This window comes from Ambystoma mexicanum, chromosome 11, assembly GCF_040938575.1.
Source record: "Ambystoma mexicanum isolate Mex_15411 chromosome 11, UKY_AmexF1_1, whole genome shotgun sequence".
Classification (NCBI taxonomy): domain Eukaryota; kingdom Metazoa; phylum Chordata; class Amphibia; order Caudata; family Ambystomatidae; genus Ambystoma; species Ambystoma mexicanum.
The window spans coordinates 1,250,835,239-1,250,854,661 of NC_090934.1; the positions used below are offsets into that span (position 1 = coordinate 1,250,835,239).

General features: G+C 46.3%; 1 protein-coding gene across 2 annotated transcripts in view; it reads right to left on the reverse strand.

The window, feature by feature from the left end:
- LOC138504283 (surfactant protein C-like) overlaps positions 1 to 12,886 on the reverse strand; it is a 58,103-nt gene extending 45,217 nt beyond the window's left edge. For both annotated transcript variants that reach the window (XM_069624670.1, XM_069624671.1), the window contains exons 1-3: positions 12,744 to 12,886; positions 9,843 to 9,986; positions 1,002 to 1,139 (exon numbers count right to left, since the gene is read on the reverse strand). In XM_069624670.1, the coding sequence (XP_069480771.1) occupies positions 1,002 to 1,139; positions 9,843 to 9,986; positions 12,744 to 12,785 (324 nt within the window). In that variant the 5' untranslated portion in view covers positions 12,786 to 12,886. The remainder of the gene's footprint in view (positions 1 to 1,001; positions 1,140 to 9,842; positions 9,987 to 12,743) is intronic.
- Positions 12,887 to 19,423: the final 6,537 nt, after the last annotated feature.

Genomic DNA, 19,423 nt, shown 5'->3' on the forward strand with positions numbered 1-19,423 from the left:
CCACTATTTATCAACTGACAAAAATACATGCCGCCTACAACTCAGGATTTACAGAGCAGGAACAGAAAAGACAAAAAAATTTAAATTTGCGAACCGCATTAAGCAGCTGGAAAGAAATGTTTAAAGTTGTCACAGAATTCAAAAACCCTTAAGCCTACAACACATCTCCAATCCCTTCACAAAAAGTCTGCGCCTTGATTGCAGTTCACTTCACCGAAAACATTTGACAGATCCAAGGACACCTAGACAAGAAAGTAACGATGACACAAAACAGAGCATTGGAAGCAGTACCGCTACTAAGAGCTTCCTGCCCCTTCTCGACGCCAGATTTCATAACCACAGTCAACAGCAGACACCCAGAGGGATCACAGTAAAACCATGCCCCTAACATGCACAAAGCCAAAGCCTTTCAGCCCAAACTCACCCCTTTATTCCATTTCTTCCTCAATTCCTCTACATAACAAGATGCCAACCCATGAGCCTCCAAAACGCTTTCATTAAGCCTTGGCCCAAAGCACCAGCCACTTCCTCACACGCCATCCCCAGACGTCCTTTCTTCTAATACGACAGCATCATGCATACATACATTTGGTGCCTCAGTTACCAGAAGGATCGCCATATGATAAATCATGTGATTGCCTGTTAGGATTAACTCACATGAGGAACATCTGTAGAAGATGGCAACGGGATGCCTTTAGACCTCCCTCATTGGAAGACCACCTTCGGCAGACCATTTCTATGTCTTTGAGACCACAGGTCGCATTCTAGCCTCCATTTCACAGGGAAGGCTTAATGCCAGGGCTCCGCAACCGGCAACTTTCCAGATGTTTTCAACTACTACTCCCGTGATCACTCGCCATTGGTTATGCTGCCCAGGGCTGAGGGGAGTAGTCCTAAATATCTCTAGTGTCAAAGGTTGCACATACCGGCCCTATGCTTTGGGTGTTCTTCCCTCGGCATTTTCTCAAAGAAAGCACCCAGCCCTCATCCTACCCGCTTACGTTGGTATAGTCGTACAGCACTGTAGAGGAACCGTTTTTCCCAGTGACGTAAAATGTCACAACATTCTCCTGCTTGTTAATTGTGGCCGTCTGTTGGGATTCAGAGCCGTCTGGGTTTTTAAAAGCCATCTGGAAAATCTGAAATAAAATGGACGCACATTAATTAGATGCATGTTAAAGGCTAGGATTATTCCCAGAAGGAAACAAGTAATAGGATAACGTTTAGTGATTGATGGTAAGCTTTTTTTTTAGATCTGTGAGTGAGCAAGTGAATGAGTGATGAGTGGGTGGTGAGTGAGTGTGCGATGAGTGAACGTGTGAGTATGCAAGTGTCTTGTGAGTGTGTAAATGTGTGCGTGACATTGAGTGAGTATGTAGGTTTACCTTGTATGGGAACGGATATCTTTGACACAAACAAGCACACATTTTACGTTTTTTGCTAGTTTTTTTTAAGTCGAGTTTGTTTGTGAAGCGGGCATACATGTTATAACTGATTCACAAACAATGCCAGCTTCTTAAAAATGTCATACAGTTTATTTAAAAGTTTTAAAATGCGTAGATGTTTTAGATTGTATGTTCATAGTAGGTAATCTATTTTTCTGCAAATAATCCTATGCAAATTGATATAGAAGTGCTCAGCAATGAATCCCAAACTTAATTAACTTTTATAACATGGATTCTCAAGTGAGATTTCTGTTGGAAAATTGAGGTGCTTCAACGCCTAGAGCAGGTCATCCCAGTTTTCCCCAGCAGACCTTGCCAGTATTGAGTTGATCTTTTCCGTAGGAACGTCCGTGCAGGAAGTGCTAGGATTTTCACCCACTCCTATGCATGACACCTGCTTCAACCTCACTGGCAGTCATCACATCCTGGAGCCATTGCAAGTTGACGAGTCTCAGCTTCACTTGCATGTTTGCCACTCCAGTAGGAGACAAGACCTGCTTGTTTGTCCACCACCAAATTTAAATCTCATGAAAATGGCCTTCAACAAATTCCTCTTCCTAGGATGCAAGAATTCACAACTCATCCTGCCGTCCCTTGCAGCCGGTTTCCGAGCCACCAACCCGATAATCGGATTCAGAATCCCAGGATCTTCTTTTACCCCCTCGCTTCACAGATAAAAGTTGGTGATCTGCGCATCCTCTTCCAGCTGAAAGAGCTCCACCACAGCCCACGTGAGAATACCAGTCATATGAGCATTTGCCAGCGCTCGGTTAGACTACCATAGGCTATATTAATGAGGACTTGGGGCTTAAAGGTAGTTACCACCTGTAGACACTTCAAAAGCCACCTGTACATCTGACTCGCAAACTTATGTCCGCAACCTGCAGGAGTTGTTCCTCTCACTGGCTTCCACTGTGCACGTGTGTCTATGGCTGTGTGTCAGTGTGTGTGTGCGCGTGCATGTGTGTCTGTGTTCTTATCTGTGTGTCTATGTCTGGGTGTGCACATGTGTGCTTGTGTCTGTATCTGTGTGCATATGTCTGGGTGTATGGGTTTGCCTGCGTGTGTGTCTTTGTCTGTGCGTGTGTTTTGGCATTCAGGGGAGTGGGTGCTCGCAAGGGTGATTTGGGCACTCACCTTTGCAAACTGAACAATTCCCATCAGGTAAGCAAAAGCAAGTTCTCAACCTCGTTTAGAGACATTCCCTTGAACTTCACGCACAAACACATACATGTTCACTCACTCATTCACATACACAACCACACACATATTCACACCCACAACCTCACTAATGAGTGATGTGAGCACGTGCCACCGAGAAGCTCGTTATTCAGTGATGTGAGTGAATAATTGCTGTATGTAGAATAAGTGTGGTAACAGAGGTGAGTCTGGAGCGTAGAGGGAGTGAGTGACATACACGTGTACACACACAGCTGCTCACTACTGAGTGTGAGTGCTGGTGACTCAGAGTCGGCAAAGATTCGAGCCAGTGCCTGGTTGGGAGCATGTATGAAAATGTGCTTGCATTTTCACACGCACTCCCCACATGAGGACATATGATGACAATATACAGGGACATGATGGCAGGGCTTGGGTGGAAGATGGCAGTGTAATGGTATAGGTGCACGTCACTCACAAGCGAATGTCATGCCCGGGGCCCGTCGCTGCCTCGGCCCGCGACACCTCTCCTGGAGGTGCTACCCACGCTGGCGGGTGTGATTGTGGAACAGGGGACTCGGTGGGCAAGGTTTCGGTGGAGGGCAGTACGAGGACATAGAGATAGTCGGGCACCCAGAAACAGAGTGTTCTGGGATGGCTCCAAGCAGGACTTTGGATAACTTATGGAAAACCCCAGATCCATCAGCAGACGCACAGTCCCCGCTGTGTGCTGGCTCGCAAGCGTTTGGGAGCAGGAACGGATGACCTAATAGCCAAGGTAAGGATAGAGGTGGATGCCCTAGAGACGAAAATGTGCTGCCACCGTAGCCAAGCACTTCGTAAACACCCTCAGGCCGATTTCAGGCCGAAGGGGAGACCCTTGAACTGATCGTGTTGTCCCTGGACCACGAACCGTAGGAACTTTCGGTGATTCCGGTGGATGGGGACGTGAGATTTGGCGTCTTCCAGACCCAGCAACGCCAGGAAGTCGCCTTCCTCTAGTTGGCCGAGCACTTCTGGGACTTCTAGAACTTTTTGAGGTGCCTTAAATCCAGTCTCGGCCTCCAGACCCCTGACTTTGTTCGGACCAGAAAGTATCTGGAGTACACTCCGGAGCCCTGTAGGCATTGGGAGACGGGCTCTATGGCACCCTTTCTTAACATGACATGTCCTGTAGCAGCTGTGCCATCAACTCTACTTGTCGAGCCACTGGAGTAATACGAGGACGTCTGCATTGGAACTCCAAGGTGTGCCCCTGTCTGAACACATCCAGCACCCATCTGTCCATGGTGATGGTCTCCCACGTGCTGACAAACTTTGCCAGCCGGCCTCCCACTGGGGTGAACAAGTGGGGGAGTCACAGTCAGTTCAGGACTGTTTCGGTGTCCGCGCCCTGACATGCGGGTGGCGACAACGCTGTCCTCCACTGCCGTATGCCTGTCGGTGGCCTCTGTATGCCTCTTAGGTCATGGAGCAGGAAGGTTCTTGATAAGAGGGGGTATCCCCCTTGGAGGACCTGCCGGACTTCCCTCTTGTGGAACGAAAGGACGACGACCGACACTGCTGTAGGGTCCCCAGCGAACATGCTGTCTCCATGTCTGTCTTGATGGTTTGCAGGGACTCATCAACGAAGTGGAAAAAAGTGGAAAAAGTGGAAATTGGTGGCCCTGAGCCATCCCTGCTGAAAAAGAAACACTCTGTTGCCGCTTTGGCAGAACCCTGTGTCTGCAATGTCCAACGCCACTGTGATAGTGTGGTCTGAAACCATCTACCGCTTCTTGGAACAGGGCCAGGGCCTTAACCTTTTTGTCTTGAGGCCGGAAGTCCAGAATTGGGCCCATTTTATACCACAGTTCCCAGTCAAAGCAGGATAGACTGGTCTAGGCATTAGCGGCCTTAATGGTGGAGCCTGCGGTATAAATGATCCTTTTGCCCATCGCATCCAGCTTCTTCCCCTCCTTGTCAGGGGGCACCATGGCCGAAGACTATAGATTCGCTGAGCGCTTCCTGGCGGCGGCAGAGACTGAAGAGTCGGGAGAAGGCCGGGACCTCAAGCACTTGGGGGCTGAGTCCGTGACCCTGTACTACTTCTCTATCCTATCCCGCTTGGGAGGCGCAGTGCTCAGAGTTTTCATCAGAGCCAAGCCCTCCTCCCAGACATCATCCAGCAAGGGAATGGACAAGATGGTCTTCCATCTGGACTTGCAGAACTGGAAGAGAAATCCTCCTGCTTAGTCTCTTCAGGCACCAGATTAAAGAGGTCTGAGGCCCTGGACATCATGACTGTAATTGACCTCATGAGGTGGAGAAGGCCCTGGGGCTCCCTTTGGCACCCAACGGTTCACCATCCACTGGTACGAAGTCATCAGCCTTGTCAGTGTCAGTTGCTGTAATAGCTGTATCTGTGCCTGTGTCCGTGTCCGGTGGTATCTCCTCAGTAGGAGTCAAACTGTGATGTGGACGTGGTGTGCGTTGACACCTCAGGCCCACTGGGCCTTTCGACTTACACTTGGGCCGGGGTGGGGTCCCAGATGGGGCAGGCCCCGCTGTGGGGGGGCAGCCTTTGCTACATTTCCAGCACTAGTGTGTGCAGCGTCGTCAGTATATCCAATGACATGTCCCTTGGCTGAGGAGTGAAAGGAGCAAGAGGAGCAGGGTCCGGACTGATGCGCCTCCTTGGGCACAGGGGAGAACTGGTCTCACCCCATGGGCACCGTTCTACGGACATTGCCCGACAACCTCCTTCGTGGTCTGAATAATAGTCCTCCGGCAGATTATCGTCGCCCTTGTTGGAACTTGTATAGGTCTGCACCGGTTTCTCTGGAGTGGCTTGTGGACCTACAACCTTCTTAGGGTCAGTAGGCGGATTCTAACCTTCTCCTTCTCCAGAGCCTTCTGGAGTGGAGTGGTGAAAGGAGTTGTCCCCATCCCCTGGGGTGCCAGTGGCTTTAGTTGGAGCCACCCCTGTACGCTGTGGTGGCTTGGACACTTGCAAATTGGCTGCTACTGTGGCTGTGGACACAACCTTTGTGGGCAGGCCTCCTTTCGATGAAGATGTGATGGTCATTGACGAGGCCGTCGACGAGGTGGTCGCAGAAGCCTTCATCGGTGGGATTGTGATCGTGGACGATGAAGTGGTCGCTGTCTTGGGAGGCTGAGCAGCTGATGGAGTTGCCAACTTGGATGATGTTATCGCCATCTGGGGCAGAGAAGGGCCACTTGCAGACCTCTCCTTCGTGGTTTGTCCGCAGATGGTAATCAAAACTTTGAAGGAGTCAGGGACTTTCTCTTAGAGGAGGCAGACCTCACAGGTAGGCTCGCTGTGGAAGTAGTCGGTGACAGCGACCTTGGAACCTTATCCACGGTGAACCCAGGGGAATTAGTATCGTAGAGCCTGACCTTCTTTTGGACCCCCAAGGGTGGGGCATCCTCAGAGGACCGCAACCTTTTTTGTGAGGTAGTTCGCTTGTGGGCCTTGCCGGTCCTGGGTGAGGCATGACTGTGCCCAAAAGCAGAGTCAGAGGCCTTTCCCGACTTGAGCCACGCTGCCAACCTGCTGTAGCGATCCTTCTTTGTTTTTTCTCAAAAACCCATGGGAGTCCTTGCATCCCTCCTCATCATGGTCTGGATGCAGGCAATTTAAACATTTACGGTGTCAATCCTCGACATACACATTTCTCAATCCACATTTCGCAGAGTTTGAAGAGGGACCTCTTCTCCTCAGACATGGTGGAAGACAGCGCCCAAGCCTGGGCCTTCTCGAAACTTCGATTGAAGATCTGCAATGGAAGTTGATCTTCGTCGACAGCGGCTCCCTGCTGCCAGCAATCGACCTTCAGTCGAACAATGAACCAAAAAGCGGTCCAAAAGTTGTCAATGCGCAGAAAAAACTTCCAAGACAAAAAATAGCAAGAAAAGGATTCCCAACACTGAAGTGTGCGGGAAAAATCTGAAGATTGCCACCAGGGGCGAATCTTAAGGAGAGGACTGTCATTGGATTGTGTTAGTATGTCCCAGAGTACAGTGATTGGTTTAGAGAAGAAATGCAGTTTTCAAGCTAAGGTGAACATGTTTTCTTTTTTACCGTCGATTCCCAGCCTGACGACAGGGAATATTCCTAAGCATTTGAATCCATGCCAGACCCCATTCTGGAGAAGTGGGATGCTACTTCAAATGCATATGCATAACCTAGCAGTCTCAGGGCATATGATAATCTATGGCATATATAGCAGCACCTGGGCATAGCTGGTACCTAGGCACCTAACTGCTGAACGTAACCATATGCAGGTGTTTCTTGGGAATGTGAAAGTCACATTTGGGCATATTATGCCACTTCACAGGCATATAATTCCCATGTGAGGGTGGATAATGGCTGTGTTTACCATATAGGGTCTGTCCTTCACCCATGAATGCCACATTTGAGCATGTTATGGCACTTCCTGGGCATATGGTGGAAACACAGATATGCTGCAGTGCTGCAGTGTACCACAAGTTGACCTTGGACATATGGAGGCTTCAGCTGCAGGCCTTTTGTAGTGCATTTGTGGGTGACAAACAGCGTGCAAGCACTTAACATGGGATGCAGCCTCTTTCTGGGGCCGAGTATGGATGGAACCTTAAGATAGCAATGAAGTGAGTACCCATTGGATTGCCTATAGCGAACAGTTGTTTAGTAACCATTGATTAACTAAAGATGTTACCTTATTGGATTGATTTCAGATCCAACAAAAATGTATTTGAATCTAACTTATTTATTGTTTGTTACCCATACAATTGTTTGTTACCATGCAATCTCTAGTGTGCGCAGGGGACGTAAATGTTCCACTGACCGTGGACACTTTTCTTCTTTTTGTACTTTGTTCATCGCAACCTAGTGCCAGGGTTGCGTAACTCTCCTCTGCACCTCACAAATTCCGTTACTACCATCCAAATCATTATATAATTAGGTGTGCAACCTCACACATTCTCTTGTTCCAAGTTGACCTTGGACATATGGAGGGTTCAGCTGCAGGCCCTTTGTAGTGCATTTGTGGGTGACAAACAGCGTGCAAGCACTTAACATGGGATGCAGCCTCTTTCTGTGGGCCTTTTAAGTGCGTGCGCATGGTGTACAGAATGCAAGGGTTTAGGCAACGCACTGTGCTTATGCAATGCATGCAGAGAACATGAATCAGAACCACACGCTGGGGGCCATTTAAGAGTGTATGAATGGTACAGACAGTGCTGGTGGCACGTGCTGATTTCCTTGATACTGGCCTATGATCTCATCATTAATGTGATATGTGATGGCATCCAGCATGGTGTCCTGTCAATTGGTCGACTGCAATTTGGTTGACTGCAATTTGGTCGACACCATTTGGTCGAATGCCAAATGGTCGAATTTTTTTTTTTATTTATATATTTTTTTTGTGGGTTTTCGTGTGGGGAAAGAAAAAAAAGGGGGTTGGGGGGGGACCCCCAAAAAAAACCAAAAAAGGGGTAAAAAAAAAAAAAAATTCGACCATTTGGCATTCGACCAAATGGTGTCGACCAATTGTCCTGTCGACCAAATGTTTTCGACCAATTGACTGGTAACCATCCAGCATGTAATGCATGTGGTAAGGTGATATGATTATGATATCCTCCCGAGACCAGGGGATTTAAGGTTGTGTAGCGGTTCTCAGCTTGTGAATTGTGTGGTTTTGCAGTTTTGTATTTTAACTGTAGCAATAAACGGAATCTTTTTCAGTGAAAAAATGTGGCAAAATGAAAAAAAGATGCCACCGTAAAGCCAGCAAGTGGAGAGTAGTAAGGCCTTTTTCGGCCTCCCACCAGTGTGGCAACACTGCAGGATGTTGAAGGCCGATAATGAAGCAATTAAAGCGCAAGTGTGCCAACGCCCACCTCGTGGCGCCCGCTGAATTCCTTTAAAGGTTATTTTATTAAACAAAATATTCTTAAAAAGCTGCATTCTGGAGCCACCAACATACTTTGTATGGGCCTCATTACAAGTTTGGCGGTGCGGAAAAAAGTGGTGATAATTATGTTAGCACCACTTTTCCCACACTGTCAAATTATTTTTGTTGAATTTACTGCCGGCTGAATTACTGCACAGTAAATCTGCCAATTTTTTGAGGAAAACTGGTGGATTCAACTCCAGGTTGTTGCTGGAGGTAAATCCTTCACTTTACCTCTAAAAATCGGCAGATTTACTGTGTGGAAATACCATCCATGGTAAATCCACCAGAAATCTCCATGGAGTTCCTACCGACTTTAAACATTGGGAATTACTACCACTTTAACTCCACAGGACCTACTGGCGAGGTAACGGTAATTGAGTTTGACAGTAACTTGGCAGATGTACTGCCAAGTTACTGCTAAACTTGTAATGATGCCCTTTGTCAGCATCATTCGTTGTTTGAGCTTTCAGGCATCCGTGCCATGCGTTCAGGTTTGGCAGGGGTTCTGATACTCTAGCTGCAATTACATTAGTGCAAGAGGAATTCTGGGACTGCAGAAGATTACTACGATATAGTAATAGTAACTAGGTATAGTACTAGGTATTATAGCCCAGCATTAGATGCAAAAGGTAAAGGCTCACTGGGCCTTGTACATTTTATTTTTATTATTATTATTTATTCTCATATATAAATACACATAAAGGCAAATCTTTTCAAATAAAACAACATTAAAACCACTGTATATCAGACTTAGCAAACATAACTATGTACATTAATAGTAAATACAGTCCAAGAAGCCCCTGCCCTCCACCCGCCCCTACTCAACTCCACCCCCACCCCCACCCCAGGTCCATAGTTAAAAATAACAAAACGGAGTCTAGTACAAAAGCATAAACTTCCCCCAAATCTTGTCAAAAAGAGAGAATTTCCTTTCCCGCGTATATATGGTTTTCTCCAGCTTATGCATTTTCTCAATCCACACATTGCCAGCTATTGCCATAGGCACAGGGCAGGATTGACGGAGCCATGGAGGTTTGGCAGGGGTTCTGATACTCTAGCTGCAATTACCTCCAGCGCAAGAGGAATTCTGCGACTGCAGAACATTACTACGATACATTAATAGTAACTAGGTATAGTACTAGGTATTATAGTCCAGCATTAGATGCAAAAGGTAAAGACTCACTGGGCCTTGTAAATTTCAAGGGGCCCGCCCATGGTATGATAAATTACACCAGGGTTTGCCGGCACCCATTTCATTTCTAACATCACATTCTGATTGGAAGTTAACTGAGGTACTCGCCTTCTCTGTGTGATCCTGAGATAATTTGACCCCAATCAGGATCGCTGCCACCGCAATCAGAGACAGGACGACCACGACCACCGAGATAATCACCACCTTCTTCTTCTTCTCAGGCGTCCAACCCTTTGGGGATATGGAGTAAACCTGCAGGAGGGAGCCAAGAGGTGTGAGTTAGAGCCAAGGATCCTGGCCAACCTGCTGCCCAAAGGCAAGGTGTGCCCTATTCAAACAATGTGGTCACCATGGGCACTTTAATCGAGATCAAATGATGAAGCGGAAGGACAATAGATTATTTTGGGAACCATAGAAATAACATACTCCCCAAACAACTCAACATTTATCAGTTATTTATTCCAGGCCTGTTGCACAAGAGGATTTACCAAGGGGTTGCTTGGCCAGATTTCAATGCACATATGACTGTGTTCTCCATTTACTGGCAACACCTTGCTGTTCAAACCACTTTGGATCACCGGCCTACCCATACTTTTTGTTGCTTTCTCACATTTCCTCTTTCCCTCTGACTGTGACACAGCCTCATAGCACCCAGAGGAGAGCAGGCGTTGTATAGGGTAATCAGTAAATCTGTAGCAAAATAGCGTAAACTGTAGCTGTGGTATTGTGCCTTCCTGAATGTCTGGGTCAGTGATGTCATTGGGAGAATGTTGAGATTGTTTGTGTGTGACCGGGGTTCTACACCCAGGCAGTTGGAGATGCGAGCCTAGGCGGTGGGAGCCAGTGCGCTCCTGTCCTGTCCCCTCTTACCATTATCTGTACGTGTCCCTGTCCTAAGTTCATGTGACTTGTAACGGAGTAAAGGGACCTCTGAAGAACTCCCCTGCTGCCGCCAAGAGTCTCACTACCTACCAGTAGCTGGTCATGCGAGTGCTCGACATGATAGGGATCCAACGCCTACCAAACAGGGGTCAGTCTGAAGCAATGGATGCCGTTTGTGACAACCCTACTAAAGTTGTCCGTGCACAGGACACGCACCCTTAGAGACCTGTTCTTTCAGGTTCTTTTTTTAAAGTTATTTTTATGCATTGTGTTTGATGTTAACATGATAACACAGCAAGCCACCTTTTGTTGCAAAGTCTCTTTAATCTGTTTAATGAGCTACATATTTTCAATCTATAAAGAAGGCTGAAGGGGTACAGGGATTGGCAAAACACCAAGAGAATTGGAAGCCATAGTAGAAGTATTAGAACACCAGGTCCTTTCTCCAGACCCCAGTGCTCTAACCAGCACCCACAAATAGCACCTTCAGGGCTGTTCATTTATTGATTGGCCAGTGGCAAGGGACTATTAGATCATTAGGATGGAGTTTGAATATGGTTCTATACAAGGTGGTTGGTGCAAGGGATCCTTTGATGGTGGACGGAGAGAGGGCAATTTTTAGCTGGTGGTCTCGGGTGCATGCAGGGCCAATGGGAGACAACGGTCATTGAATGGGAGTGTTGTTCCCACTGTATTGTGCATGAGAGGAAGCTGGCAATGGTTGGGGGACCCATTGAAGCATGAAAGCAAAAATCAAGCAAGGCTACCGTATGTGTTCTTTGCTCTTTTCCACCCTTTGCCACCCCACTCCTTGCAGGTTGATGACTTAGAGATCGCACAAGACCAGAAGTCCCCTTCCTAAATATCATCACACCCCCACCAAGTCTCCATGTCTGAAGGTGCTGTAACGACCAGTCCATAAGCAACAGCTTTGGTGCATTGAGACCGGAGTTCAACTCCTACTCATTCACGCAAACACAGAGTTATATATTACGCAACTCAACTTTTCAGCCTGGATCTCGCACTTAACTTGGTCATTTGGATACCAAGGAACAGGGTCTAAAGAATATATTGTTGACTTGAATGAAAACAATTTGAAATTGGTCGCATGCCACATGTGTTTGCCTGACGTCACATCATTCAAAAAAAGGGTGGCACGGTGAAATGGATCTGTGAAAGCACTGCTTTACCTTGTATCTCTTTAGGTCTAAGTTGTTACGCTGTGTCTGTGTGTGTGTCTGTGTGTGGGAGAGATCAGTTTGGATACCATCACTGAACATATTGTGCATACAATGTTACAGATTTAAAGCCAGAGCTTATCATGATACGAGAGACTTGCTGGACGGACGGGGAACTCTGCAAGAGGGGCCATCACCCCTAATGCCTCAATGGGCAAGCTGCCCCAGGGATCCTTTGATGGCAGAAAGAAAATGGACAGTAGTGCTACGATTAGCCATTGAAAGTGCCTTTGGACCCCATTACGAGTTTGGAAGTAAATCCGCAAGAATCATTTATCGTTACCGGCACTCAGTCCCGCAGCATTATAAAGGGATTACGATAGGTGGTATGGTGGTGTAAATCCCCATTGTTGGCATCATAGGACTCCATGGGAATTCTTGGTGGATTCACCGGGAGTACTCATTTTGAACAGTATTTTCACCTGTTATTGGAGGTAAAGAGGAGGATTTATCTGTAGCTTTTTGCTTTTTGCTGGAGGTGATTCCTCCACTTTACCCCATACTTGGAAATAGGCGGTGGCAGTAATTTCATTACCACCAAATAAAGTGGAGGTAACAGAATTGCTGGCACTTTTTTACTGCACCACCGAACTTGTAATGAAGCCCATTGAGTCCATGTTATTTTTTTCCAGATTCGTACATTCAACAAAGGACATAGGACTCAAGAAAGACACAACACTTGTACCTACCCCAAAAGTGGTCTAGAAAAGGGACCTCTCTGAGCTTTCTGAGCCTTTCTGAGCCTGAAGGAATGTTCTCGTTCACAAAGAAAGAGTTCCCGCCAAAGCCCAAAATGCTACAGGAAACCCATACACTGGACCTCGGAAGAAGTCGCTCGGACTGTGGTTGCAGAACACGATTTTATAACAGAAGAGGAAAATGCACTCACCGGAGGGGACTCCACCAGGTCGATCTTGCTACCCGTTTCCATCCTGCTGGCTGCTTCAAGCACTCGCCCCCTCGTCGAGAGTTGGATCTTCCAGGGACTTCAGGAGTAGAAGGATGGTTTCTCACTGGGAGACTCCCCTGTTTTTATAGAGGACCAACAGGAAAAGAATGGCAGGTGTGGCATGTGCCCTGCTGGTGCTCAAACTGTTTGATTACGTTTATTGAATGTGGGGAATTTCGCAATAACCCATTCTTGACAATAACAGGGAAGTAAAATGACTGCGTTGCATTATAAAAAATATTCCGATCGTTATTTTTCCTGATTCCGATCAAGACAGGCACGGGCCAGCCGATGGGGCAATAGGGAAATGCCCAACATGCTAGTTTTGGCCAGGTTCTTTGGGACAGAGTGAGCCAGTTTGACGAGTTACTGCACTGTGCAGCTGGTAGTGTTGACAGCTTTTACTGTCTGCGTGTGCTTTAAAATCCACTATTTGAAAGCTATTTTCCAAAAAGACAACTCCTTAAGTATCAATCAAATAGTTTGTCATGAAAAGCAATGAATTGCAGTTTGCAATTTGGGGTCAATTTCGTAATGGTGCCCAGACTAATGAACTCACACAAAGAGGGCAAGGTTAGGAGAAGCAAGACCACCTGTTGATAGTGAATGCCCTGCTTAGGGGGAAGTGTAATCAAGAGTGGAGAGATGTCCTGTGCAGGACAGAAGGTGATCCTAGGGGGCAAAGAGGGAAAGAAAAGGGGGGAGGCACAGAGAGAAGGGGGGGGCAATAAAGAGAAAGGGAGGGACAAAGTGAGAGACAAGCAGTGCTTGACTTGAGGGGTATTTACCAGGGCTTAGCCCTGGTACTTAATTCTGAGCCCAAGCACTTATTGTCTCAGACTCAGTTTGATTACGATGTGGTGTTTTGGCAATGTTATTATTGTAAATGCCAGTCACATAACAACAACCTATAGAATTAGAGCAAAATGTAAATGGTGATTGTGTTTGAAGACACACTCAAATATGTGTCTCATGTCAAGACACGAATATGTTATTTTATGTGTATGTTAATTGGTATTTGTAAATCACACATCTGCTGCAGTGACAGAGCACATCCGTCAACCACAATAAACCGGTGTGAACTGCAACTTTAAACCTATATATGTTGACAAATGGGGAGCAGCCGAGGGTGGTGGCAACAGTGGGTGGGTAGCTGCCCATCCTGATCCTGATGTGTCATGGGCATGATCGAAAATACTTGAGCCCTGGTACTTTACTTTTTTTTACTTATTAAGCACTGGAGACCAGGGTTGTACACATCGTTCGGCCACACTTTACAGCAAGCCATTGGCCAAACCTAACACTGTTCCTAAATGGGAAGTGTGTTACGCTCTTGTATGCCCCTCTAGGAACAGTGGGGAAGTAGAGGCCAAGAGACAGGTAAGGAGGAACGTGGATGAGGGTGTGGTGGTAGGGAGGAGTTGACAGAAGTTAGGCAGCGAAAGAGGCGGAAAGAGGGGGAGACATCTACACTCAAGGGGGGTGAGGGCAAAATAGGCCCAGTGGCTGCAGTGGTGTCCCCTGTACTATGGAGAGGGTGGACAGGGATTGTGGGGGCAACACCCATATTCTTGGACCAGCAGGGGGCGGAAGAGATCCAGGAGATGTTGGCACAGTGCAGTATAGAGGCCCAGGAAGGAGAGCTTTGGCAAAATGGCCGCCTGGCAAAGTTTAATGGATCCCCAGACATACCAGTGAGAACAGCCATCGGGTAAGGAATCGGCATGTATTGAGGGGATGCCCTCGGACAGGAGAAGAGCTGATAGGAAAGCTAGTAAGAGATAGTCATTCGTGCTACTTCACGCCAACGCAAAGCAAGAGCTTGATGTCATCCTTTATGGTATCAGGTAATATTATGCCCACCAAAAATATCGCTGTATATATGGTCATCGGGAACGGCCATAGGCAATATTTTTAGTGGGGATAATATTATAGGATTCTTTGGGAGTGGGGATTGCGGGGGTGCCCCTGCTCCTTTTAAAATAATACAGGGGTTGTGGGGGGGGGGAGGTCCCCGCAGGTTCCATGCCTTAATATCGCTGCAAAAAATATTGCCGCCAAAATATGGCAATATTTTTGTATGGCAATATTTTTGCAGTGATATTAACACATGTAACCTCCTTTATGCAGCAAGCACCCAACTTTCACTTCATCGGAATAGAGATTTATCATTTCATTGTGTACTTATGGGCCAAGTATAAACTGCACCCCTTTGTAAGTGGATATAACAATAGAGCGCACTTTAACACATACTTTACAAACGTGTGGGAGCCTCTCTACTGAGAATTAACATGGTTCATATAACATGTTCTATGTGATGCACGTCACTCAAGAGGGTCTACAACCACTTGTTAGCTCACTATACCCCCCAAAGAGGTGAAATAACAACTTGCATACCTGCCTGGTCACCCCCACATAGCAGTCCAGCATCGAAATCCTAGGCAATTCTCCTCTGAACAAGAGTACAATCAGCAACCCCAGGCATGTGTTTCAGCCTTCTTGGGCCTCCTCCGTGAGGTGATGTCGAGCATTTCTAAGACAGAGTGAGCAAGGGGTCCATGCCTGGATTACCCTTGGTGACTTAGGGTAAAACCCCAAGTTTTAACAAGAAGGAAGTTAGTGCTTTCACAGTGGGCCATCAGTTGATAAAATGTTATTTTATACAAGATTTAGTCCACAAAGCATGATTTCTGAGTGGAGGAGTGACAGTGACTGATTTGCATGGAGGTGTGAGCAATCCACTGATCGTAGAGGACTTACAGATGGTCGCGATTGTGTTGCCCAAGTGGTGCATGCCTTCTTTAATGAGGGAAGGCGGAAGGGTGGAATTATTAGTTGAATCAATCAAGTTTTTGGAGAAGAGATTCTCCAAGTTGGTGACAGGAGTGAAATAATGAAAGGAGCAGGAGTTGTCGACTGGGATAGGATTAGTGGATTGTTATAAACCAGTCATGGATTAATGTGACCTTTTCCTGAAAGGTGGATGAAAGGTCGTTGGCAAGAGCATCATTGGGGGGTGAAGGAGTGCATATGTCTAGATTTATTCAGTTTGGTGTGAATCTTCCAAACTTCTTATCAGCACTAGAGACGCGCTTCTGGAAGCAAAGTCTCTTTTCCAGTTCCATGGTGTATTGAAAGGACCGGCTCTGGGTTTTGCAGGCTGGCTCGCCAGCTGTGTCGCAAGATTTTCACCAGCAGTGTTTGGTGTTACTTACAGCCCTCTTCCTCAGGGCAAGGGCTTCCTCAAACAATGTATTTGCTTGTTTGATGGGAGGTTTGACTCTATGGCACAAGCAAAAGAGAGCAATGTTAATTAATTGCTGCGGTAGAGGTTGCCGAGGAATAATGCTGGGTTATGGACTGGGTGAGCACTTTGTAATTTTTTTAAAGCTTGATCATTGTAATGGGATTAGAACGCCTGAAAAGGAGTTTCTGACACTCTGATGTACTAAGTGAGAGGAGTGACGGAAGGGAGACAATTCCAGTCATTGATAAATCGAGGTGGGTGTTTCCAAATGAGGGCCTTATGATGAGTCGGTTGCAGAGGGAGGTTGAAAGTGAACACCACATCTAACCACGGACTTTCCTGAGGTGTAGGTCGAGAAACCCATGGAGTGAAACTAAGATTAAGGATACATGACAAGACGACATTTGATAAGGTGGTATGTGAGTGTCTAAACACATGTTGAAGTCCCTCAGAATGAGAATGTAATTTGCCATGTTTTGGAGTGTGAAGAGGATCTCAAACCATGCAGCTAGGAGGAAGATGTTGACCGGAGGGCAGGGAGACAGGAAGATGTTAAAATTATGAGGCAGCTTTTAGCATTGATGAAGAGTGTGTCTCCTTGTTGCTCAAAGTTACTGGCAAAGGTGGTTTGGATAGCGGTTATGGTGAAGTTTGTCGAGAAGGTAAGTGTCACTCTGACGTTTTTTTCACCATGGGTGAATGTGAGCCAAAGTGTTGAAATGTTTATCAGGAGCAACGTGGCTATCCTATAATTGTTGGTAATTCAAGTTTCTGAAATGGCGATGACGTCAATGTCAAACTCAGAAATGGTCTAAGGGATGTGGGATTGTGCTTGGTGGCAGACCAGCAATTGAGTGAACCAAATCCGATGGAGCTGACATTCACAGCAGGCGGGTGAAAGTCAGCATGGGGTGCCGTGGGGGGTGGAGGGGTGAAGACCGGCGGGAGGCCAATGCATCTCAGAGTATGCCTTGCCTTTGGTAGAGTTATAAGGCTGGTGCTCCCTTGACAAAGCATTATTATTGTGCCTTATTGATGTTTTAAACTTAATCATTACCCAGACCCCACTAATGCGATATGTAGCACTCTCTTTGACGTGATCTTATTTTTCCCGAGCTTTAGGCTACGTTACGGCATTACTTCTATCTAGACAGCCTGTATGTGTTGCAGTATTTCTCCTGATCAAGTATTGACCTGGCACTACCCATGATTCTGCATCGAGAGGGATCTTTTTCTGAAGATAAATGCTTTAGTGAGGAAAAGGAGATCATCGGAGAGACACGGGGTCACAGATTACAAAGCATTTTCTAATCTTGGATACACTTATGCATAATTAGACTTTAGGTGGGGGCTGAACACTGGAGCGCTCAGTTAGGATAACGCAGCAATTATACCCCCACAGTAAAAAGAACACATTCAAAATAATGTTCGTGTATAAAAAAAAGTCAGTGAAAAACCATAACACAATTTTAACCTTGCATTATTTTCTAAAAATAATTCCTCTTGAATTAAGTGAAAAGAGCAATTTCTGATATTTCGCAGTATTAACTTTTTGAACCCTTTGACATTTGAAAAAGATTTCAGGATCGCAAGCCATAAGCACTCCAAAGAAAAGTGAGAAAACAGTGGAAATGTCCATTTGCTAAGACACACATAAGTGGAGAAGTGTGGGGGATGCTCCAATGCTATACTAGTCTCTGACGCACCCTAGTGCTCCTTAGACGACACCTTGAGAAGACTAGGTTCTCACCTACGCACAGGCATTCCTGATTACTTGCAGGGCAGACTACAAAGATTCCAAAATGCAGCTGCCAAACTTCTTCTCAGACTTCAAAGGTGGGCACATATTACTCCAGCCCCACAAACGCTCCACTGGCTCCCGAAAATGCCTGAAATTCTCCATATTCACAAGATGTATTAAAGACGCGACAAACCCTAAGCCAATCGGGCCAACTCCAGCAAACGCACCTCCCGCTCCCAGAGACTTCGTCCAGTCACTCTCCCCAAAATGCTGCCTGCCCGAACACAACGCCTCAGCCAAGGAAATTGTTGGATCAGCCACTTTCAGGTTGGTCTCGCTGTGCACCTAAGGTGCACACAGTGCTGCAACTACCGGACTGGAGCTTGGTTGCTGGAGCTGCCCTGGCGGGCTAGCGAGCTAGAGCCTGGTGGTCGGCACCCAAGCTTCACTTGCCAGGTCGGGCTTGAGCGTGTGTGACTCTCGACTATTTTTCATGGTTTGCAGGCCCTATCTTGGTCATCTGGATTCCTGCTTCCCTGGACTGGATTCATTTTGTGTTGTGGGTGGCTGGATGGATGTCTTGAAGCAATTTTTCATGTTGCTCGAATCTCAACCGGACTGCGTTTTCGGATTATCATTGCATTCCATCTGTATGGTATCTCTTCTTCTCTTTCTTTTGTATCCTGTTGTTGCATGCCATCGTTGCTACTTTTGTACCAACTCATTAAGTTTTATAAAGCAGCTTGGCTTAAGGTGCTATAGAAGCAAAATAAAATACCAAATACAGGATCTGTGCAATTACTGCGTGGCCAAAAATACCACATACGGATATTTCAAATGTATAAATGTAGCCGCACAGTAACATGCTTCGAAATTGAGGGGAGCTATTTAGCTCCTGCTTCTAGCACAGTAGAGCCTGGATAGCTTGAAACCAACAGCTACCAGGAGATACTTTTGGCTCCTAGGGCCAACTGGTCCCTTCCAAACATGTAAATGTGACATTAACTCAGCATTTAATAAGGTTAATAAAGGAGAATTATAACACATCAATATAAACATTGAAACACAATGGTTCATACAAAATAGACAAAAAGTTAAAGGAACATCTCTGGCAGGGGTCAAGTCCTAAAAATTGAAGTGTGGGGAAACCTCAACAAATTCAATGGGATGCAATGTCACCAGAAATTAGCATATCAAGGTAAAATATGCACTTTTCATTAAATTGGTTTTGCATAACCACCCTAATTGCATAGGACAAATGGCATTTGCCTTTCATAAAATTAACATGCATACAAAACCAATGAGAGTATATTCTTCTAATAGTGTTTTTGAAAACGTTAAAAGGTTTGCATGTTTTCAACTCCAATAGCCAATACAAATGTTTTCCCTGGAACTTGCATTACTAAAAAGGGGCATTTCACATTTAGTTGTTTATTTGTTAGTTTTGATCAGGTTATATAGTGCAGTGGTGAAGTGTCCAGCCTGCAAACCTGACGACTGCGGGATACCAGAGGTCGGCTGTATCTTTATTTCATAAATTCAAAGAGGACATTCAATGTTTCTCATTTTAGCTGGGGGGGGGTTAGAGGGTACTGAGTCCACCCGTGTGTACCCTCGACTTGAGCCCCGATC